Source organism: Eschrichtius robustus, chromosome 12 (genome assembly GCF_028021215.1).
Source record: "Eschrichtius robustus isolate mEscRob2 chromosome 12, mEscRob2.pri, whole genome shotgun sequence".
Taxonomy (NCBI): Eukaryota; Metazoa; Chordata; class Mammalia; order Artiodactyla; family Eschrichtiidae; genus Eschrichtius; species Eschrichtius robustus.
The window spans coordinates 42,179,288-42,200,843 of NC_090835.1; the positions used below are offsets into that span (position 1 = coordinate 42,179,288).

The 21,556-nt window shown below is 41.4% G+C and overlaps 1 protein-coding gene across 1 annotated transcript; it reads left to right on the plus strand.

Moving 5' to 3' along the window:
- The first annotated feature begins 897 nt into the window (after positions 1–897).
- LZTFL1 (leucine zipper transcription factor like 1) lies at positions 898–18,755 on the plus strand. Its single transcript, XM_068558604.1, has 10 exons — positions 898–985; positions 6,547–6,671; positions 9,309–9,503; positions 11,021–11,081; positions 12,181–12,252; positions 13,531–13,596; positions 13,683–13,760; positions 16,184–16,360; positions 17,146–17,249; positions 18,308–18,755. The coding sequence occupies exons 1-10, from the start codon at positions 983–985 to the stop codon at positions 18,324–18,326; spliced, it is 900 nt and encodes a 299-aa protein (XP_068414705.1). The 5' UTR covers positions 898–982; the 3' UTR covers positions 18,327–18,755.
- The last annotated feature ends 2,801 nt before the right edge of the window (positions 18,756–21,556 follow it).

Genomic DNA, 21,556 nt, shown 5'->3' on the forward strand with positions numbered 1-21,556 from the left:
GCTCGGTAGTTGTGGCGCACCGGCTTAGTTGCTCCGTGGCATGTGGGATCTTCCAGGACCAGGGATTGAATCCGTGTCCCCTGCATTGGCAGGCGGATTCTTAACCACTGAGCCACCAGGGAAGTCCCAAGGACAGTGTTTCTTAAAGAGTGATCCATGATCAATCCTGGAGGGTCGGTAAAAGCTGCATATTCCAAAGACCGGAGTGATTCAGGATTTCTGGGGGTTAGGCCTGGGAAGCATTTGTACAACACGCTCCCCTGATGATCTAGGCATAATAGTTTGAAATTCACTGCTCTTTCGCCAATTCCGTTTGCAATTTTTTTTTTTTTAAGGAAAAAGGTGCTATATTAGACATTTTTACCAAGAATATAAGAGGGAAAAAATGGGAGCGGTGGGGAGTGAGTCGTTCAAAGCTCGATCCAGGAACCTGGCAGCACTGGTGCTGTTGGCCTATCTCGGCCAAGTAGGAACACTTGGGAGAGAAGAGAAATAAGTCTGGGACGCCCCACGAGACCGTTAAAAGGTCGGGAGTCAACGGTCGAGGCCACGGCCCTCGGGGCCGCCAGGTCACAGGAAGTGCAGGACAAGCCCTGAGCAGCAAAGCAGACCCAGATGCCCCGCGGCTCCCGGGAGCGGTGGGGAGTCAGGCGGCCGCTCCACTTCCGTTACCATTGGCAACGGCGGCCTCCCCCAAAGTCAGCGTGGCACGGAAAGGAGGGACTTCCCGGCTCTGGGAGCAAATGCGCATGCGGCTGTCGGCCGGTCACAAGGCACTTCCTGTCGCGTGATCTTGAGGACCAATAAAAGTGCATAATTCCAGGGTCACGTGCGTCGGTTGCCATTAGCAACCGGAGGCTTCTAAACAACCCGCCCTCCCTCCGCGTCCTCTGCGGTCCAACCTCCTTTGGAGACGCCGGGCCTGGCGAAGCTGCGCCTGGCCTCTCCCGCTTTTCCAGACCGCTGACTCCTGTCCGCCGCCATGGTGAGTAGCCGGCCGGGTAACCCGGCCCGCGCCGAGGAGAGATACAGAGCCGGGGGCCCCGGAGTGATGCCCTGGCCTGTAGCGGGTCTGAGTCCGGCCCTGGGCCTCCCTGAGGAGGGGAGGCTGCGCCGGGTGCGAGAGGCTCTGTTAGCCTCGGCCGAAGCCCTTTCGGCATAATCCTAGGTGGAGGCCTCTCCTAGCAGCCGCGCTCCGCCGCGTCGCTTCATTCCTCGCCCCTGCCTGAGGTGCCCGGGCCAAGTCACTCTTCACAGGTGGCTAACGAAGAGAGCTGGGGGGAACCGGCTGCCAGCAGAAGGCTCAAAGCGGGATTCTCATTCGATTCCAAAAACTCCCAAGTTTATGCGCTCGCAGACACAGATACACACACACGCCCTTTGGCAGCATTACTCACGTTAACGAGCCGAGGAGGAAGAACGTGATTGACTACAACTTCCTGATGTGAGAGTGACTGTAAGAGTCCCAGCCCCTATTTTATAGCTGTGAAAACTTGAGTGACATTTCTTGTGTTTTGACCTGTTCAAAAGAAGGCACGTTTTTCCTGTATGCTAGAACATATCCCATTAATCACTCCAGCGTACACAGAATGCCAACTTAAATAGCAGCCGTTCTCAGAAGAAGGCACAGTACTGAAGTGTTCAGAAAAAAAGATGACTCCAGGGTTGGGGGCACCACTGAAATGGGCTACTAAAATACCTCGGCAACCAGAATTCCTATTTAGCCCACGCTATGTCCCAAGCACTGTCTTGCAGCTGAGGGTACAGCTGTGAACAAAACAGACCGTTCCCTACCCTGCTTGAGCTTGTCCCTCTCATTCTCTTGATTTCCCTAAAATATCAGAAACAAGTTGAAAAAATGATGGTGATGTCACAAGAAGGTTGACATTTGCTCCCATTCTATCTTCTGTAATTCCTTTCTATCAGTTTGCTTAACGACTGAGGTTTCGGAGTCAGGCTCAGTTTCGTCATTAGTAAATTGCAGATAATAAGTATACTTAGGTTGTTAAAATGATAAATGAGATAATGCATATAGAACAAATAGCCCAGTACCTGTTAAAATATTAAGCATTCAGTATATAATAGGTTTTATTAGATTGTGTTCATTTTTATCATTACATTTTCATCCTTATACTTCTCATAGTAAAGCTGTATATGGACTTTGGGGTACGGTCAGGAATAGGGAACCATTTCTGGTACCTTCACTACTCTCCCCTCACTTTATGGCACAACTTCAGGACAGTAGCTTGGCAATGCTCTGGTAGGATTCTTGCTCTGTGTTTTAGCTTTTTTTTTTTTTAAATAGAATCTTTCTGCAGCAAAATTCAAACAAATTCTGATTTCCCTATTTGGATACCTCCCACTATCTCTACATATTTTACAGCTGAACATCATATCTTCTTCTCTGATTTAACAGCTGGCAAAACTGGTGTCAACGAGGTTAAGTGATTTGCTAACAGAAAGTTGCATAGCTAGGCTTAAATTTGGTTTTTAATCCAGTGCTTTCTCTACTTACACCATACATCAACCCATTCCTTTTTCTCTCTAATGATGTGATTTGTGTACATATAATGTACACATGTGCATATGGGGAAGCAAAGGTTTATGAGTGCTGTTTCCCGGGCTAATGCTATTTCTCCTACTGAACTCAGCTGCTTATTTCTGCTCCCTTTCTTCACTCCCATCCATTTCAGAGGAACTTTTTTGTCTTTTGTCCTAAAGTTCATCCTCAGTTTTTGTAATTTTTTCTTCTTGGTCTTGGGACAGTCAAGACTTTTCTTGACAGAAGAGAAAATAATTAACAGATTTGAATTGGCCACTTACTCTGCACAAGGCACTGTACGAGGAGCTGTGTGGTATAAGAAATGATTCATGCCCTCAGGAGCTTACAGTCTACTTGAAGGAGCGACACCTGGAAAAAAAGACTACTAATAGTACAAGGTAGTAATTAGTCTGTGGTGTTGCCAAATGAGTAGCAGAGGTGATATGTGCTAATTTTTGGAGGAAGGCATAACTAGAGTTACTGAGGGCATATTGGGAGGCTTCACAGAGCAGGTAAAATAGGTTCGGTCTTGAAGGATGGGTAGGAATTTGGTGATTTTCTGGAGCATGCTCGTACTGGCTGGTGAGAGCCAATCGTGTGCATTTCTTCTCATCTCTGCATTCAGTGACATTACCTTGGTAGCTTGAAATCAGCCATGCTGGGAGTTTTTATACCACAGAAATCAGCAAGGGCCGCAAATCAGTTTCATACCCCCCCACCCAAAAGCCTGTTGTTAAGCATTTACCAGCACACCACTGGGTTGGGTTCAGATTCTTGAATAAGAATGGGGAGGTACTTTTAGTCAAGGATTGGGGTAATGAGAGTGAAAGTATAAGCAGGAAATGTTAAATCATGCTTCTGATGAGCAGACTAGTCTGACTGAAGTAGAGTGTCCTTACGGTAGAATCCTGGGAAATGGGGTTAGAGAAGGAGTTTGGGGAGTGTGGAGGCCTTATGAATTTAACACTATAAACAAGGAAGAATAATTGAAAATTTGTTTATGGGTTTTTTTTTTTAGCAAGATGTGACAGTGTTTTGAGTTATTTCCAATTGTAGGATATTCTTGCCCATACTTATGTGACTATAAGAGATAACATCTTTTCTAATGTAGGTATTCAGTTCTTTTTTCAAATGCCTGGTGGAGCTCTGTCTTGTTGTGAGTCACAACCCAGGTGCATATGCAACTATAACATGTTTGTGTTCTTTTAGTTATTTAAACTCTGACATTTTCCAAAAAGGATTTAAAACAGCCAAGGTGAGTGGGGGCTGTGGAGTTAGATTGCCTGGTTCAGATCCCTGCTCTCCCACTTACCTATTCAGTAGCATAGAAAATATTTCTTCTCTGTATCTCAGTTTTCTATCTGTAAAGTTGGTTGTTTTTTTATTTTTTTTTAATTAATTAATTTATTATTTATTTATTTTGGCTGCTCCGGGTCTTAGTTGTGGCGTGCAGGATCTAGTTCCCCGACCATGGATCGAACCCAGGCCCCCTGCATTGGGAGCATGGGGTCCTACCCACTGGACCACTAGGGAAGTCCCTGTAAAGCAGGTTTATACTACCTTTATCATAGGGTTGTATTGAGGATTAAATGAGGTCATGCCTGGCACATTGTAACCTCTGAATGACTTTTAGCTGTTATCATCATTACTATTATTTTTTCTAACGTTCGACATTAGTTCAGGGAGGTGGCTAATAATCAGTATAAACCAAAACGAAAGAAACTTCTTTCCATTCACTTTGTCTAGCTCTAAGGCAAGATCTTAGTTACCATTTTAATCAAATAAGGTAAAGTCATGAAATTTAAGGTAAGTACGTATCTCAAATGTGTTGGTTTACATTGGTCAAAATACCTCAACTGCTTGTTCTGAAACATTAGTCTACTGGATAAGTGACCATTAGAGAACATCGTAATATCTTGGGTAAGTCTTAAATTATTGAACTTTAACATCTTGAATTGTAGAAATATTAAAAACAATGTGGGGGAGAAAAAGACTTGGTGGAGCCGTTCATCATGCGGTTGGGGGTACACGTCTGTAGGCCAGCCTGTTATATTTGAGAGTCAGATGCATATAGGTAACAGTTGACACCTTGAGATAGATCATGTCATCAAGGAGAGGATATAGAATGACAAGAGTAAGGGTCCCCAGGCAGGGCCCTGGGAAGTACAGCTACTTAAGAGGCAAGCCCAAGAGGAGCCTACAGACGAGATCAAGAAGGGAGGTGGGGTTAGCAGCCAAAGAATGGAGCAGGTCAGTGGACAGCAAAGCATCAGCCACGGTAGTTGGATTTATTATTAAGAAGTTGCTGGTGAGCTTTGCAAAGGCAGTTTGAACAGCATATAGAATGGAGACAGCAAGAGTAGAAGGGAAGTAGAGAAATGCAGCAGTAGCTGGAGGGAATTTCTGGTTCTGTATTTTTTTTAGCATGAGTGAGATTTATGTACACAGTCTTCTCTATAGTCCGAGGGGAAGAAGAAACCTATAGAGAGTTGAGACGGGGAGTAATTGGTTAAATAAAGTCCCCCAGGAGCTTGAAAGAGAACAGATTAAGGCCATGATGGAGTGACCTTCAAAAAGAGGAACTCTTTCACTTCACTTGTCAGGCACATATCTGTTGTATGCCAGGCACTATGAGTCGTCCCGGGGACACTCAGGGAACCAGAGGGACAAGGTCATGGCCCTCGTAGACTTCTGTTCTCAGGAAATGGAAACTGCTGAGAGGAGGTAAGGATGTACGTAGGTGCAGCAAAGCCATGGTGCGGGGCTTGGGGGGTGAAGGAGGTCATGCCCAGTGACCTTGGTGCTGGCCTCCACAATGCAGCCCAACACTGTGCTGAGAATGAGAGTTAGACCTTTGTCTCCCATAGACAGGTTATTCTTAAAATAAAGATAATCCTGACTTATTCAGTCCCCTGCATTAGATGTTCACTTTTATAATTTCCTTCTTTAATTTTCAGTATAGCTATAAAATGAAAAAGCTTCATCAATTTCTAGCTTATAGTTGTCAAGCTCTCATCCAGTTTAAAATCAAGACCAATTAGTGGCTATTTCAAAACCAAATATATTTTTTAAAGCTGTATGAGATGGGATAAGGTTAAGTTGCTGTAATAGAGATTGAAAAAAAAAAAGAAAAAAAAAAACCAGTGCCTTAAAGAATACAGAAGTTTGGGCTTCCCTGGTGGCGCAGTGGTTAAGAATCTGCCTGCCAATGCAAGGGACACGGGTACGAGCCCTGGTCCGGGAAGATCCCACATGCCGCAGAGCAACTAAGCCCATGAGCCACAACTACTGAGCCTGCATGCCACAACTACTGAAGCCCGCGTGCCTAGAGCCCGTACTCTGCAACAAGAGAAGCCACTGCAATGAGAAGCCTGCGCACCGCAACAAAGAGTAGCCCCCGCTCGCCGCAGCTAGAGAAAGCCTGGGCGCAGCAACAAAGACCCGCCGCAGCCAAAAATAAATAAATTTATTTAAAAAAAAAAAAGAACTAATATTGTAACAAATTCAATAAAGATTAAAAAAAAAAAGGAATACAGAAGTTTATTACTGTCATGCTTAACAGCCCTCTCACTGCTCATCACAGTTAGGTACGAGGGTCAGTGCTGCTCCACAAAGTCATTCCAGGGGTACCAGTCCCTTTCAGCTTGCTGCTCCCCCAGCCCCCAGGGCATTGTGCTGTCCGCATGGTTCAGCGGAGTCACCACCCCCAGGTTTCAGAGAGATAGGGTGTGGCAGAGGTGTGCCCCATGTCTTAAGTCCCAGGCTTTAGAAATAGCTCTTATTCTTCTGCTCACATCCATTGCTGTCAAGTAGTCATGTGGCCACACCTGGCTTCACAGAGGGCTGGGGAGTGTTTTCTAGTTGGGCAGCCACGTGTCTGGGAAGACGGGAAGAACAGAATTTAGCGGACATCTTCCAGTCTCCACCACAGGATAACCTGTATGTTTTCATTGTTGGTTCCTTTATTATATCTTCAAGTCTAACAATTAAATTCTTTCTTTCAGGCAGAGTTGGGTCTAAATGAGCACCATCAAAATGAAGTTATTAATTACATGCGTTTTGCTCGTTCAAAAAGAGGCTTGAGACTCAAAACTGTAGATTCCTGCTTCCAAGACCTCAAGGAGAGCAGGTATCAGAGAATTCTAAGGAAACCCAGTGGGAAGGAACGTGGATCCCTTCTGGTGGCCAGTATGGGGGTGCTGTAGCAGAGAGGCCTTACAAACCATTGCCAGGATATCATGATCAATTATTCATTGAGAGCAGCTACACTAAGCCTTATGGATATGTGAAACTCAAGAAATCAGACTGTGGTGGGAGCAGTCTATTACTAAACATGCATATAATGATAATTGAGGAATTGCAAAGTTTCAGAAGGGCAGTCAGGAAATTGTGAAGTGCTTGTGGGTTAAAGATTGGCTTGCTGTATTAAAGATTCCAGAACCTTCATTACTTGAGTTATTAATTAAAAGATTAGAGCCATAAGACATGGCAGTTAGCAAGAAAACACCTATGCAGTTTATATTGAAGAATTAGAAGAAGAGAAAACAGCAGGAAACCATGAAAAGCTTGCTGACTAGTACCAAAATTATTAGTTGATTTGTAGCAAGAGATGATAATTAGTTTAGTTGGACCAATAGTGGAAGATAATAAAAGTCCATAGAAAATTTAGTAATAGAGGATAGTAGGGAAGCCAACCAAAAGGACTGAATAATAAAGAGACATCAGATTACCTGGGGATCAGATTTTGGCACACTTAAATGTCAAGACATAAATGAAAAAGGTCTCCAAGTGATCTGTAACTGTGATAAAGTCATTAACTTCACTCAGTAGCAGAGACCATCAGCTGTAGACTGTTACCTGTTCGATCCATTATTCTAATCTGATCATCTGGCTTCCTAACCCACAGCAGAGGTAAGCAGCAATCTGACTGGTGAGTCTGTGAGACAGCCAGAGAAGGTACCCATTATTTACTTTATGCACTGGAGTACCTTAATTGCTGTTCATAATAATGAACTTGGGTTGCTCAAAAAAACAAAACAAAACATATTTTTAACCAGATTTGCTTTGTTCTATTAAAGAATATAGAAAGATTGTTAATATATTTAATAAGGACTTGCATCAAAAATAAAGTTTTGGTTTTTTTAGAGTGGTTAAATTCTGCTGGGTAAATGAAACGTTAAAGAATGGTAAATCAAATAAAAGTTTGGTGTAACTCCCTTCGTTATGTCCTTTTGGAATGATGGAGAAGATGACCTGAGGTCGGGGCTGTAGCTCTTCATCTGCTGAGCATCTGAGGGATAAAAGACTTTGAGGCTGGAGGCAGGGAGCGGAGGAGACTGTGTTACTATAAAACTGTCATTGATCGTAGGAGGCATGCGTGGAAGCTTTCTCAAGAATTCAGCTGTTGGGCATGTTCCTGAGATTGTTGGAAATGATTGTGGAGTTGGGACCGTGGGCAAGTCACCGCCACCTTCTGAGCCTGTGTTCCATCTGTGAAGTGAGGGAATTGAAGAAAATGGCTCCAGAGTTCCCTTCCAACACAAACGTTCTCTGTGGAAGAGTCGATCTTTAATCCTTTTGATGATGATGTTTGTTTTTAATGGAGCTTTAATTAAGTTAGGGTTTTTTTTCTTTTGGGTCTCAAGAATGCTAAGGGAAGCAATATATAATTACCATTGATTTTCTCATAGGCATTTACTAACATGTGAATGGTCATTCAGTCATTGAAATGCTAGACAAATGATATAAAGAAAGGAGAAATTACACCTCTCAGGTGACTTATGAAATAATTAAATGTGATAAAACGAATTTTAGGGGAGATTAAAGTTAAAAATTTTTCACTGAAAAGCTAAAGAAAAAAGTAGATAGTTTGGGGAATGTTTCTGAGCACGTACTTGTATTAAAGGATGTGCACATTTGAAGAGTGAACCACAGTTTAATCATTTAAATAGACATCAAAAATTAATTGAGCTTAAATTATTTTCAAACTGTTTTATTAATAAAGAAGATAATTTCCAGAGAGACTTTCACTAAACCCTTTAATCCCTTAGATCAGGGGTCCCCAACCCCTGGGCCACGGACTGGTACCGGTCCGTGTCCTGTTAGGAACTGGGCTGCACAGCAGGAGGTGAGCGGTGGGCAGGCGGGCGAGCAAGCGAAGCTTCATCTGTATTTACAGCTGCTCCCCTTCACTTGCATAACCGCCTGAGCTCCGCCTCCTGTCAGATCAGCAGCGGCATTAGATTCTCATAGGAGTGCGAACCCTACTGTGAACTGTGCATTCGAGGGATCTAGGTTGTGCTTATGAGAATTTAATGCCTGATGATCTGAGGTGGAGCTGAGGCAGTGATGCTAGCGCTGGGGAGCAGCTGCAAATACAGATTGTCATTAGCAGAGAGGTTTGACTGCACAGGGACCATAATAAATCAATTGCTTGCAGACTCATATCAAAACCCTATCAGTGAGTGGCAAGTGAAAACAAGCTCAGGGCTCCCACTGATTCCGCATTATGGTGAGTTGTATAATTATTTCGTTATACATTGCAATGTAATAATAATAGAAATAAAGTGCACAATAAATGTAATGAGCTTGAATCATCCTGAAACCATCCCCCCACCGCCAACCCCCAGTCCATGGAACAGTTGTCTTCCACAAAAGGTTGAGGGCCGCTGCCTTAGATGACATGATGTGGGTTTCTTAGTTTTGTTTTACTTGTAAATAGTTGTTGTTGTTTATCCAGAGGTTTTGGATTGTGGTTGTTTTTCAGGCTGGTGGAGGAGACCTTCACCATAGATGAAGTCTCTGAAGTCCTGAATGGGTTACAGGCTGTGGTCCACAGCGAGGTGGAGTCTGAGCTCATCAACACGGCCTACACCAATGTGCTACTTTTGCGGCAGCTTTTCTCACAAGCTGAGAAGTGGTACCTCAAGCTACAGACAGACATCTCTGAACTTGAAAACAGGTACTAAAATTTGTACCCACAATTATGACAATAGAGGCCCAAGCATTAAGAGTTAAGAGTTAGTGAATATCTTTGCTGCTTTGCTTGGGCCTGGTGTGTGAGAAAATTTGGGTAAGGTAACAGCAGAGCATCCAGTTACTAAGTGATCTCTTAGGTGCCGCTCAGCATCCTCTTCGAAATGCCCTGTTCCCACTATTCCTAGGTGTTATAAAGGCCTCTGAGATTTATGAGATTGCTCTTAAGGCTATAATTAATTATTCCATATGGTATCTCTGGTTAGCCTGATCAGTATTATAATAAGTCTTCAGAGATAGGTCAACTAAGAAAAAAAGATTATGAAACAGTTGAAAAGTTAATTCAAATACCATCAAATCACACTTAGTAGTATTGGAAGTTTATTTCTAGATAATTGCATTAAAATTATATACTGATCTTTAAAATAGGGAAAGTAAAAAAAAAAAGTTTTATTATCTGAACTATATCAAAAAGCTCATTAATTTTTTAAAAATATGGTAAAATCAATGAAATTGAAACTCAGTCTAAGAAAAGTCATGCCAGAGATCCGGAAAGACTGATATCGAGCCCAGGGGCCGTTTGCTAAGCACAGGTGCAGTGCAGCTTGCGGACAGTGCTTAACAACACTGGCTGTGGCCTCGGGTAGGGAAGGAAACCATTTAGCTTCACCAACTGTCAGTAGATAACTGGTGAGAGAACTTTGAGAAACTGACCTATTAAGAAGCTTAGGAGAGTAGTTACTGCCATTCACTCTGTAAACTTTTGTATAGTCAAGCCCCCAGGTACCTTTGCAAATAAAAGGAAATGTTCAGGTGGATCACCCCCAAACCATCTGTCTTCCTTGAGAATTTACCATACTCTTTTTCAGTAGATGTGAACTAATTTTATTTTTCTGAGGCTACTCTATTAAAATCAGTTTTCCTTGAACCTCTACTAGCTAACAATGTGTATTATAGAGCAATTTCCCATTAGCACCTCAAAAATACAGTGTTGACTACAAATTTCAGACATAGTTGTATTAACATTGTAATTTAGTTCTAGCGATTATATTGTACACTCAGTAGGTACAAAATAGTAGGTGCTATGGAGATTCAAATTTGAGTGCATGGAACTTAGGTTCTCGACCATTAGTAACTAAATATCATTTTTGATGTGAAGTTTTGTTCATCTTGCTCTGTTGTTTCTGGCATGTAATAGATTGGTACCAGTGCTTTTATTCTTCTTCTTTTTTTTCTTTTTTAATTTTATTTATTTATTTATTTGGCTGTGCCAGGTCTTAGTTGTGGCACGCGGGATCTTTGTTGTGGCGTGCGGGATCTTTTTTTAGTTGCAGTGTGCAGGATCTAGTTCCCTGACCAGGGATCGAACCTGGGCCCCCTGCATTGGGAACACAGAGTCTTAACCGCTGGACCACCAGGGAAGTCCTGCTTTTATTCTTCTTGTGTGTATGATACAAATCTATTCTAAACAAATATTTTTTCATATTTGTTTTTGTCTTCAAGAGAATTATTGGAACAAGTTGCAGAATTTGAAAAAGCAGAATTTACATCTTCAAATAAAAAGGTAATTTTTGGTCCTTATAAATCCATACCTTAATAGCCAGTGTTTAAAATCCTCAAGTTGCTCAGAGCATTCAGAGATTAAAGTGAGAACTCTCAAGGAAAAGCATTCAACTCAAGAGCAGAATTCCAAGCTTGCCTCTCAGATTTTTAGGTGGAAGAAGATAAGTTTTGGAAGTAACTATGAAAAACTTGTTTTTGTCTACTACCTCCCACACGCATGCGCATGCACGCAACTTCCCTGCAGTCCACCCGCCTCCCAGCCATGGAAGCTCTTCACTCAGATGATGCGGAGCACAGGCTTTGGGGGCATGCATCCTGGCACTGTCACCCCTCAGCTGTGCGACCTCGAGCAGGTTACCTGAGGCGGCTGAGCCTCGTTCCCCTCATCTGTCAAGTGGAGACAGTACTAGTAGTTACCTGCTTGTCTCTTTAATCATTCTCATTACCTGCAGTGACCACTTAGCATTCCATTGTGTAGATGCACCATAAATCCTCTGTGGTGTTACATAGTGAAACACTGCCAAGATCAATCCATGAACATACACGGACAAAACAATTTTCTAATTATTCCTTTGGAACATATTTCTAGCTAAGAAATTTCTAGGTCAGAGGGCATGAATTGTTTTGTTTTAATGCATATTGCTAAACTGCCAGAATGTTTGTGTCAAGTTACTCATCTGTAATGTAGTTTACCTAAATCCTCATCATTATTACAATTTTTCTGGGGTTCATGCAGAAATCTCTGTTTTAGCTCCCACAGTTTAAAATCCCAGTCCCTAGGTACTAGGATCTTTATCGGCTCTGGCTTTGAGCACCTTCCCTCCCTCCTTTCTCTTCCACCTGTTTTGTTTTGTTTTGTTTTTTTAAAGATACAAGGAGGATGGGTTTCGTTTTTATCTCTAATTTGCATTGGGCACTGTGGGCCAGGCACTGTCCTAAGCACTAGGACGTTAACAGAGATCCAAACCAATGAAAAATCTATCTGACATCTCAGTGAATATGTTTACACAGTGTCTTCCACTTAGAAAGTACAAGCGTTCAGTGATTACACGTGCTTTATTCAGTGGTGATTTCAGTTTGGTTTCTTTGTTTTGTTTCAGCCCATCATAGATAACATAAAGCCAAAACTTGCTCCACTTAATGAAGGTGGAACAGCAGAACTCCTAAACAAGGTAATGTTGCCATCATTTTGAGAAATGGCTGACTCTCTAAGGATGTATGCTCACTCCTGCACAGCTCTAGGGTAGAGAGACTGGGTGGAAGGTGTTGATTCAGGCTGTGGTCCACTGAGGGTAATGAGCCCATCGCAGTAGTTGTACTTAATGGTACCTGGTGGGCCAGAAGAGGGCACACGTAACTCCCAGAGAGGCTGAAGCAGCTCTTGGTTGCATCTTTTCATAATGAAGTGAAGAGCATAGAATTTTGGAAAGTGTTTATTGATGGACATTTGAAGTTTATGAGCTGTGATAACAATGAAGGGATTTTTTTAATAGGTTTATAAAGATTAATTACCGATACACAACTATTTTTCATGACTCTTATGTTCTCAACATTATGCTAGATATTGTTACATAAAAAGAAAAGTAATACCTGGCCTTTTGCCCTCAAAAACCTTGTAGTCTCATTGGGAAGGGGTAACTAATATTCTAGAAACAGAGACAGCAGACTGCTAACCTGTGTGCCACAGTTGCCACTAACCTGGTGCCAAAGGTGCCACAGGGTGGCAGAGAAGACACAGTTCCGTGTGGATAAGAGTAGTTGAGGACAGGCTCTTGGGTAAGGTGGTGCCTGAGCTGGGCTGAAAGGTGTAGACAGATTGAATTGTCAGAGGGAAGAGAAATGGTATGGCCAGCAGAGGAACAGAGTGGGCAGCAGTCAGAGGCAGAGAGGGGGCTGGCATGCCTTGGAGCAGAGTGCAGGCTCTCCGGCTGGGCGATGCTGCGTGTGCTGGGGTATAGTAAGAAGTGAGACTGCACTGACAGGTGATGCTTGTGACGGAGCTGCTGATGAGCAAGGCCCTTGGAGCTCAGCTCAGCTGGAACCACTTAGGGGCTGGGCACAGGGTATGGAATGATGAAGATTGTGTCTTGAGGATAAGCGGCAAGTGGTGTGCAGTGTAGGCTGAGAAGAGACCCAAGAGTTGCAGGATCAGCTAGGTGAGAGATGGCAGGGGAGGGGGACTTTGCAAAAAGGCTGAGAGTAGAGGGCTGCAAAAAGCCTGAGAGACTGCGAAAGAAGGAACTAGAAGTCTTAGAGCCAGAGATGACTCATAGGTGTTGAGGCTGGTGGGCTGGGTAAAACTGGAATATTACCAGTAACCAGGGCATGCAGACTTGAGCTTTTATGTAATTTAAATTCAATATAAAAATTAAATTTTTAAGTGAAACAAATAATTTCAAGGATTAAAAATACTTTGGCTAACATAATAAAACTTGAATTTACTCACAAAGGAAATTTTAAGACTTCAAGAAGAGAATGAGAAATTAAAGTCAAGGCTGAAGATCCTTGAAACACAGGTAACCGAGAAATACTTTAACAAAATTATTGGAAGAGTTACTTACAGACTAAATACTGAATGTATTGTGTTTAATCTTGATTATAGGCAACAAATGCATTGGATGAGAAGTCAAAACTAGAAAGAGCACTGCAAGATTTACAGCTTGATCAAGGAACTCAAAAGGTAAAATCAGTTTTAGCATTTTCACATTTTCTAGATGATTAAGTTATAAACTTATATTAAGTCTTAGCTACTATCGATATTATGCCCCACCGCCAGCCACTCCCTGAGAGGGAGGCCACCACTGTAGTTCTGCATCGAGACAAACTTGTCCAGAAAAGGCCAGGTAAGAGCCTGTTGAGGGCAGTGGGGGCAGATACACAGCTCACATGCTTCACATGTCCCAGAGCCCATTGGCATATGAGATATGCTTAAATTTATTTTTTAAAAGTTCTTCTCCCTTTCACTTTGCCCTTCCAATTACAACGGGAAGAAAGGAAGAGTTTTTAGTTATTATTATACAGAACTTATTATTACTTAAGTTTCCCTTCAGTGAGTGTGACAAAACAGAATGAATTTACTAGTCATGCATCTTCTAATCCACCTATATCTAGCTGTGCTTGTGTAATACAGTGAAATCCAGTGTTGAAGTTCTCCAAGCTTGTCTGAATGGAATGACTGAGTATCACTCCGCCCTGGAAGTCATCATGTGCACAGTTCTGCCTCCTTTGGCCTTTCCATTGAGATTAGATGCTGTAATAGGATCCTGTCAGCAGGACCATTTGAGTGAATTTTCATTGCAGCACTGGCTTTTCTAGTGGTTGTAGTGCCATTGTAAATGTCTACTAAACAATCCCCAAACTTACTTCATTAGACTTTGGTTATACTTTGTCTATGGCAAATTTCAAACATATACAAGAGTAGAGAGAATAGTGTAATGCACCCCAGGTACTCATCACTCTGCTTTACCAGTCAGTCATCAAGACATGGCCAGTCTGGTTTCATATTTACCTCTACTTTCTTCTCCCTTTCCCCATGTTTTTTGTTTTTTTAAATTAATTTATTTTTTTGGCTGCATTGGGTCTTTGTTGCTGTGCACAGGCTTTCTCTAGTTGCAGTGAGCACGGGCTTCTCATTGCGGTGGCTTCTCTTGTTGCGGAGCACGGGCTCTAGGCATGCAGGCTTCAGTAGCTGTGGCACGCAGGCCCAGTAGTTGTGGCTCATGGGCTCAGTAGTTGTGGCTCGTGGGCTCAGTAGTTGTGGCTTGCGGGCTTCAGAGCGCAGGCTCAGTAGTTGTGGCACACGAGCTTAGTTGCTCCGCGGCATGTGGGATCTTCCTGGACCAGGACTCGAACCCGTGTCCCCTGCATTGGCAGGCAGATTCTTAACCACTGCGCCACCGGGGAAGTCCCCCCCATGTTTTTTTGAAGCAAGTCTCAGACATTACATTATTTTATCTGTAGGTATTTTTTAAATAAAAGGGTGCTTCTTATATGGCTAAAACAAAAGGAAATATGTATGATTTTCAATCATTATATACCAAGGACCATAAATTTGTAAAACAGCTAAATACTCCAGAACAGCTTTATAGTTTCTCAGAAGTAAACCAGTTGCCAAGATTTTCGGAAAGCCGTTTTAAAAGCCATTGAAGGCTTTGCTCCAATCTTACTTTTAAGATTTGGCAAAACCACAGAACGAGAGAAAGCCCTTGCACAGAAACAAAGACCCAACACAGCAATCAATCAATCAATCAGTCAATCAATCAATCAATAAATAAATATTTAAGAAAAAGATTTGGCAAAAGTGAAATGCGTACAGGCCTTCACTAGATGCAGTGAAATAAAATCTTTTTAAAAACCAGATTTCAAAAATAAGTAAGGAATTCTTCTTTTGTTGATAGTAGTGCTTCATCTTCATAGTTAGCAATTATAGACCATTTTCCTGTCATTAATATAACTTTTGTCTTTTATAAATTTTATCTAGTTAAAAACATGATCCAGGTGGAGAGAAGATCCAGCTGCTTATATTACACTGACGAAGTGTACAAATATGTGCATATCGAATTAATGTAAAAAACTTAAAATCTTGTAAATTTAGCAAGCCATATAATCAGTAAGCATTAATTAGGCTCTCATAATATTGTAAAACATGTCTGTTACATTTTTTGTATAAATTGTATTAATTTTATTATTTTTCCATCTGTATCATTCAGAATTCTTCACCAGGATTTTTTACCTTGACTTTTCAAAAATGAAGCCCATTTGCCACCCCAACTCTGGGAAACACAATCTTGTCAAATTTAGGATCCCACCTCTCTTGTTCCTCTTTTGGAATTCCAGCAGTTCATAAATCATATTTTACATACTTGGAAATCAGTGACCACTGAGTGTCTGCTGTGCTCAGGACACAGTGCACTGGGTGCTGAGGGTGAACTGGGTGTGCTGGTGTCCTCACTGGGCTGCAGTGGCAGAGAAGGCTGGCGGGGGATGCTGACATGCACACGCAACACAGCATCATCTGTTCCCATCACCTGTGATGCTGAATCTAAAGCAGCTACTATTTAGGATGTCAGCATGAAATCACGTGAGTGTATGTATTTTTCATAGGATTTTATAAAGGCGCAAGACTTGAGTGACTTGGAAAACACAGTTGCTGCTTTAAAGAGTGAGTTTCAGAAGACACTTAATGACCAGACAGAAAACCAGAAGTCCCTGGAGGAGAGTCTAGCAACGGCCAAGCATGACCTACTCAGGGTGCAGGAGCAGCTGAGCATGGCTGAAAAGGTCAGATTTGTCTGTTTATATCCGATTAAGTGATGAATGCAGTGTAACTAAGGGAAACGGACAACTACAGATCCACTTCATTTTTTGTCAAGGTATTAGGCAATTTGTGTTCTAAAGAGTTATCATTTGGGGACACTGAGATTCTTCCATCTTTGGCACTAAAATATCTGTGATAATAAAAACCTACACTCCTTTCTGTTCTATGGTAAATTACTCCACTGAGCGTGGCGTACACCCGGCACCCTGAACGCCCATTTTGCTCTTCCTGATCATCCCTCTTACAGTCTGGCAGAGGGATGGGTGGCTTTTTTCTAAAGGGTTCTATACCTTTTTCTTAATTTATATGAGATATGTGGAGAACTGGTTTTTTCGCTTTAGGGGTTAGACTCCTAAGAATATGGGAGCTAAGATGTAATTAAATTTAAAATCCTCCTCTTCAAATACTGGCAGTATTTTGGGATTTGGAAAAAAGAGCATGCTTATTTTACCTGAAAATGAATTTACTTTTTCAAATAGATTTCCCATGTCTATGGCATAGTATGTTTGAGTTATTTGCTAATATTGTACTTGGGAAATGTTACTATTTTATTAGCTTCCCATTTGAAAGGATGTATTTTTAAAGTTTGAATGGTCTTAATTTTATATAAGTATATATTTTTTTAAATTAGAAAATAAAATAAGCAGAATATTAGTAAAATTAGGGCAAAAATATATATTTTCATCAGATGTGTTATTTCTTTCCTTAACTATTTGTTAGTAATGGACTGACATTTTTCACTGTGCAGGAATTAGAGAAAAAATTCCAACAAACAGCAGCTTATCGAAACATGAAAGAGATTCTCACCAAGAAGAATGACCAAATCAAAGACCTGAGGAAAAGATTGGCGAAGTAAGCCATACTGATCCTGTCTCTCGGATCGTCTCCCTGCTGGGTTGATGTCTGTCCTTCATTAAGTCTAACCTTGTGTCTGGAGAGGTCAGGCCGGTGGGGAGTTGCTCTGTCATTCAGTCCAGAAGCCTGTGTCTGAGGAAGGCAAGAGGGGCTTTGGCCAGGCCTCATCTGTAACACCCACCAGGGTTTCTTTTCAGGTTCAGCCGAACCTTTCGCCTCACACAGGGCTACGCTAGGCTACTGTGGCCGTGGATTCTCTTAGCAGGGTATTGGACAGAAACCACAGCAAACACACAGGGCAGCACTGGGCATTTCTCCTCAGTGGTGTGCTTGCTGCAGCCCACAGCCTGATCATACTGTGCTCTCACATGACAATTTAGGTGCTAGAAAATGAGGTCCATGTGTGGGTGCCAGAGCCAGCGTGGCTTAGAAGTTCCATGCCCCACATAGGACCAGTGTCTTTGGTCCAGCCACGTGATACCCAGGCAGGGACACGTCCAGGAGGGAGGGATGTATAGTTGTTCACAGTTCTCCTGGTCCAGATGGAGTCTTCTAATCGGGGTCATTTCTGTCATCAGTGGTTCTGCCTGGAAACTCAGCTGACATTTTACCTTTATCAGGGTTCCAGGGTACCAGAGCTAGAAAGTGAATCCCAGATCATACTTTTCTTTAGAGAAGAGGGTCTGTTAACCCTGTACTCACAAAGCCATATCAGCTGTTTGTGTCCATCAGGCCATCGATTAGATAATTACCGCCGAATCCCTAATCTACTAAGCTATCACAGATCTAGATGCCACATGTAGAAACTTGGAACCTGAAGGTATCTCAGCAGTTATCTGGTCCATTCTCCACCTGTGGCAGGAATCCCCTGAGTCACCCTCGTCATGCCTTGAATGTATCTGACTTCTACTGTAGCAGTGATTTTAAGTGAAAAATGCAACATTACTGGTTTAGTCACTGGAGATGTTTCAAGTAAACTTATTCGGTAACAACAACAACAACAACAAAAAGTATCATGACATTATGCTGTTAATTTAATATATATCTCTTTCCAGATATGAACCTGAAGATTAAAAACTGAAGAAGATTTCATCTGGAAGCTGCCACAACATGAAAGTACAAGCTGTTTCTCACCTCAGGCATGTATTTGAAGCAGTTTGTTGTATTCCCTCTCTTTATTTTTCTAATATTTAGACTTTGCTTCTAATATTTAGACCTAGAGTTCCTATTTCAGTTACCTAATTGAGAAGAGAGAAAACCTACTGACTGATTCTGGCCTGTCATCCCAAACTCCTCTCTGCTGAGTGCTCCAGAATCTTAGTTCAAATGCAGTGAGAATTCTTTATAGTAAAGAAGAGGCTTATCCTTCTGCATTAGTGTAAAGAGCACACCTTTTCAATAAATGTTAAAGCTAGCATCGTCTATACTTGTGCATTCCCCAGAGTAAAAGTGTAGAATTATTAAAGATAGTTATTACAAATAAACCTTATTTTTTAACATGAAGTCTAATTTGTTTTCTCTATGTGATCATCAAAAAAATATGAATTTATTAAAAATGTGAATACCATCTATTATAGGCATCATTTTTACCAATTATAATGAAAATTAACAGTGAACATGAGGGTTCGGTTAACTCCTTCGGTCTCTCTAGCTAAATGCTGAGGAGGGTCAGACATTTTTTGCAGCATAACTTAGGAGTCCGTATTACTAATGGAGAAGGCAGAGCCATCCTGTACTTATACAGTTAAGAAAGTATCTGGATTCAGAATAAATGTAATCTTTATACTTCAGTTTCCAGAATATTCTTTTAAATTATATGTTAAATGAGAACACTTTTTTTTAATATAAATTTATTTATCTTATTTATTTATTTTTGGCTGCATTGGGTCTTTGTTGTGGTGCGTAGGCTTCTCATTGCGGTGGCTTTTCTTGTTGTGGAGCACAGGCTCTAGGCGTGTGGGCTTCGGTAGTTGTGGCTCATGGGCTCTAGAGCACAGGCTCAGTAGTTGTGGCGCACGGGCTTAGTTGCTCCATGGCATGTGGGATCTTCCCGGACCAGGGATCGAACCCATGTGCCCTGCATTGGCAGGAGGATTCTTAACCACTGTGCCACCAGGGAAGCCCCGAGAACACTTTTTAAAAAACCTCTATTTAACATAAATCAGTCACCAGACCTCAGATTCAACTTTTGATTATAGTTTATTTATTTTTGTGCATCTACAGTAACTGCATTTTCAAGAGGTTTTGATTACATTTCCATTGGTCCTGCTTTTTCTTGTATGATTTTGGATAAATCATTAGAAGTTAGGTATCATATCTGCACTTGTGTAATGCACCAATATACTCTAAGGATAAACAAAATAAAGACCATAAAGCAATAATGCCTCAGAAGGAAAGTACTTACTTTTAACACATTATTTAGAAAGTAATTATTTCCACTTCCAAAAGCAGAGTGTCACACCCTAAATGAATGCCGTCTGCTAAGAAAGGTCATCCCACTTCCACAAATGAAAATTTTATTCACCAAGAAGAGTTTACTGATCCAAGGATAAGACTTCTTGATATCTTTATTCAAGCTCTTAATACTAGCCTTGAATTTGTTGTTTTTCTTGTAGGTTTTATATTAAAGTACTGAAGGAACAAATGATGAAGGGTAAGATAATTTCCCCCCAAAAGGACACAGAAGGCAGTCTTAAAAAGATGAATGAATGAGAGAAGGGAGGGGAGAAGATCCACTAACAAGCCAGCACTTACTGCATAGTCGTTCCTCACCCATCCCTCACTATTCAGGTCACTCATTGGGTGCTGTGTCCTTTTAGAGCTTTCACTGAGGGTTCCAGTCGCACCCCGTATTTCTTTTTTTTTTTTAATTTATTTATTTTTATTTATTTATTTACGGCTGTGTTGGGTCTTCGTTTCTGTGCGAGGGCTTTCTCTAGTTGCGGCAAGCGGGGGCCACTCTTCATCGCGGCGCGCGGGCCTCTCACTGTCGTGGCCTCTCTTGTTGTGGAGCACAAGCTCCAGACGCGCAGCCTCAGTAGTTGTGGCTCACGGGCCTAGCTGCTCCGCGGCATGTGGGGTCTTCCCAGACCAGGGCTCGAACCCGTGTCCCCTGCATTGGCAGGCAGACTCTCAACCACTGCGCCACCAGGGAAGCCCTCACCCCATATTTCTTTAGGCAAAAATTGATTCCGTCTCTGAAAACTATTCCATTATTTATGGACCAGAATATTCTGTGTAATTCAGAAACAGACCTCTTTAAATGGCTTGTGTATCTTTCAAAAACCATTTATTTTCTCTCTACATGTTTCTTAGTTTGATGTCCATAGGGAAGGAAGTTATGTTGAGAAACCTATGTTGCTAGGTAGAATTTCAACTTTGTTTTCTTTTTTTTTTTTTTTGGTAGCAACTTTGAAATATTCTATATATCCTGTTCAATAATAAATTCAAAAGTATTTATGAAACCTTAAAACCTAACTAGGCCCTGCATTAAGATAAACAAACATGATATTCTTTGACATAAATTAACGTGATGATTCTTCCACATATAAATACTTTCTGTGCCTGGTTTTGTCGTGTGTGTGTGTGTGTGTGTGTGTGTGAACTCATGTGCCTAGCAAAATGCAATATTAAATTTTTATTTATTGAATGTTTTCCTAGTCTTAAGATTTATCTCATTTAACCAAGAAAGAAAGCCTTTTTAGTTGCTGTATTTTGGGTTTGTAAGAAAGTTGCCTCAAGCCCTGATTGAACTTTCAGTGTGCTAAGCTGTATAGACTGTGCACTGTGGCTGTTATAATGTAGCTTTAGTTTAGCTTAAATATTCAAGGCTCCTGCTAAATTATGACTCAGACCCTTTATTGACAAAAATAAAATGTAAAGGGTTTTGGTTATTAATTTTTTCTGTTCAATATTTAAGTGTTCATTTTTTCTCATTATGTATTACATTTGAGTTATATTAATGTTTAATGATCATTTGTTTATGTCTTACATAACTCATACGGAAAATATTGCTCTACCTTGAATTTGTTATCCTATTTGATAAAACCTTTGCTATTTGTTATTTCCATTCTGATGAGTTGAAAAGGGTTAATAGAGACGTTTACATCTTTATTTTTTTATTGAAGTATAGTTGATTTACAATGTTGTGCTAATTTCTGCTGTAGAGCAAAGTGGCTCAGCCACACACATACACACATTCTTTTTTATATTCTTTTCCATTATGGTTTATCTCAGGAGACTGGGTATAGTTCCCTGTGCTATACAGTAGGACCTTGTCGTTTATCCATTCTAAATGTAATAGT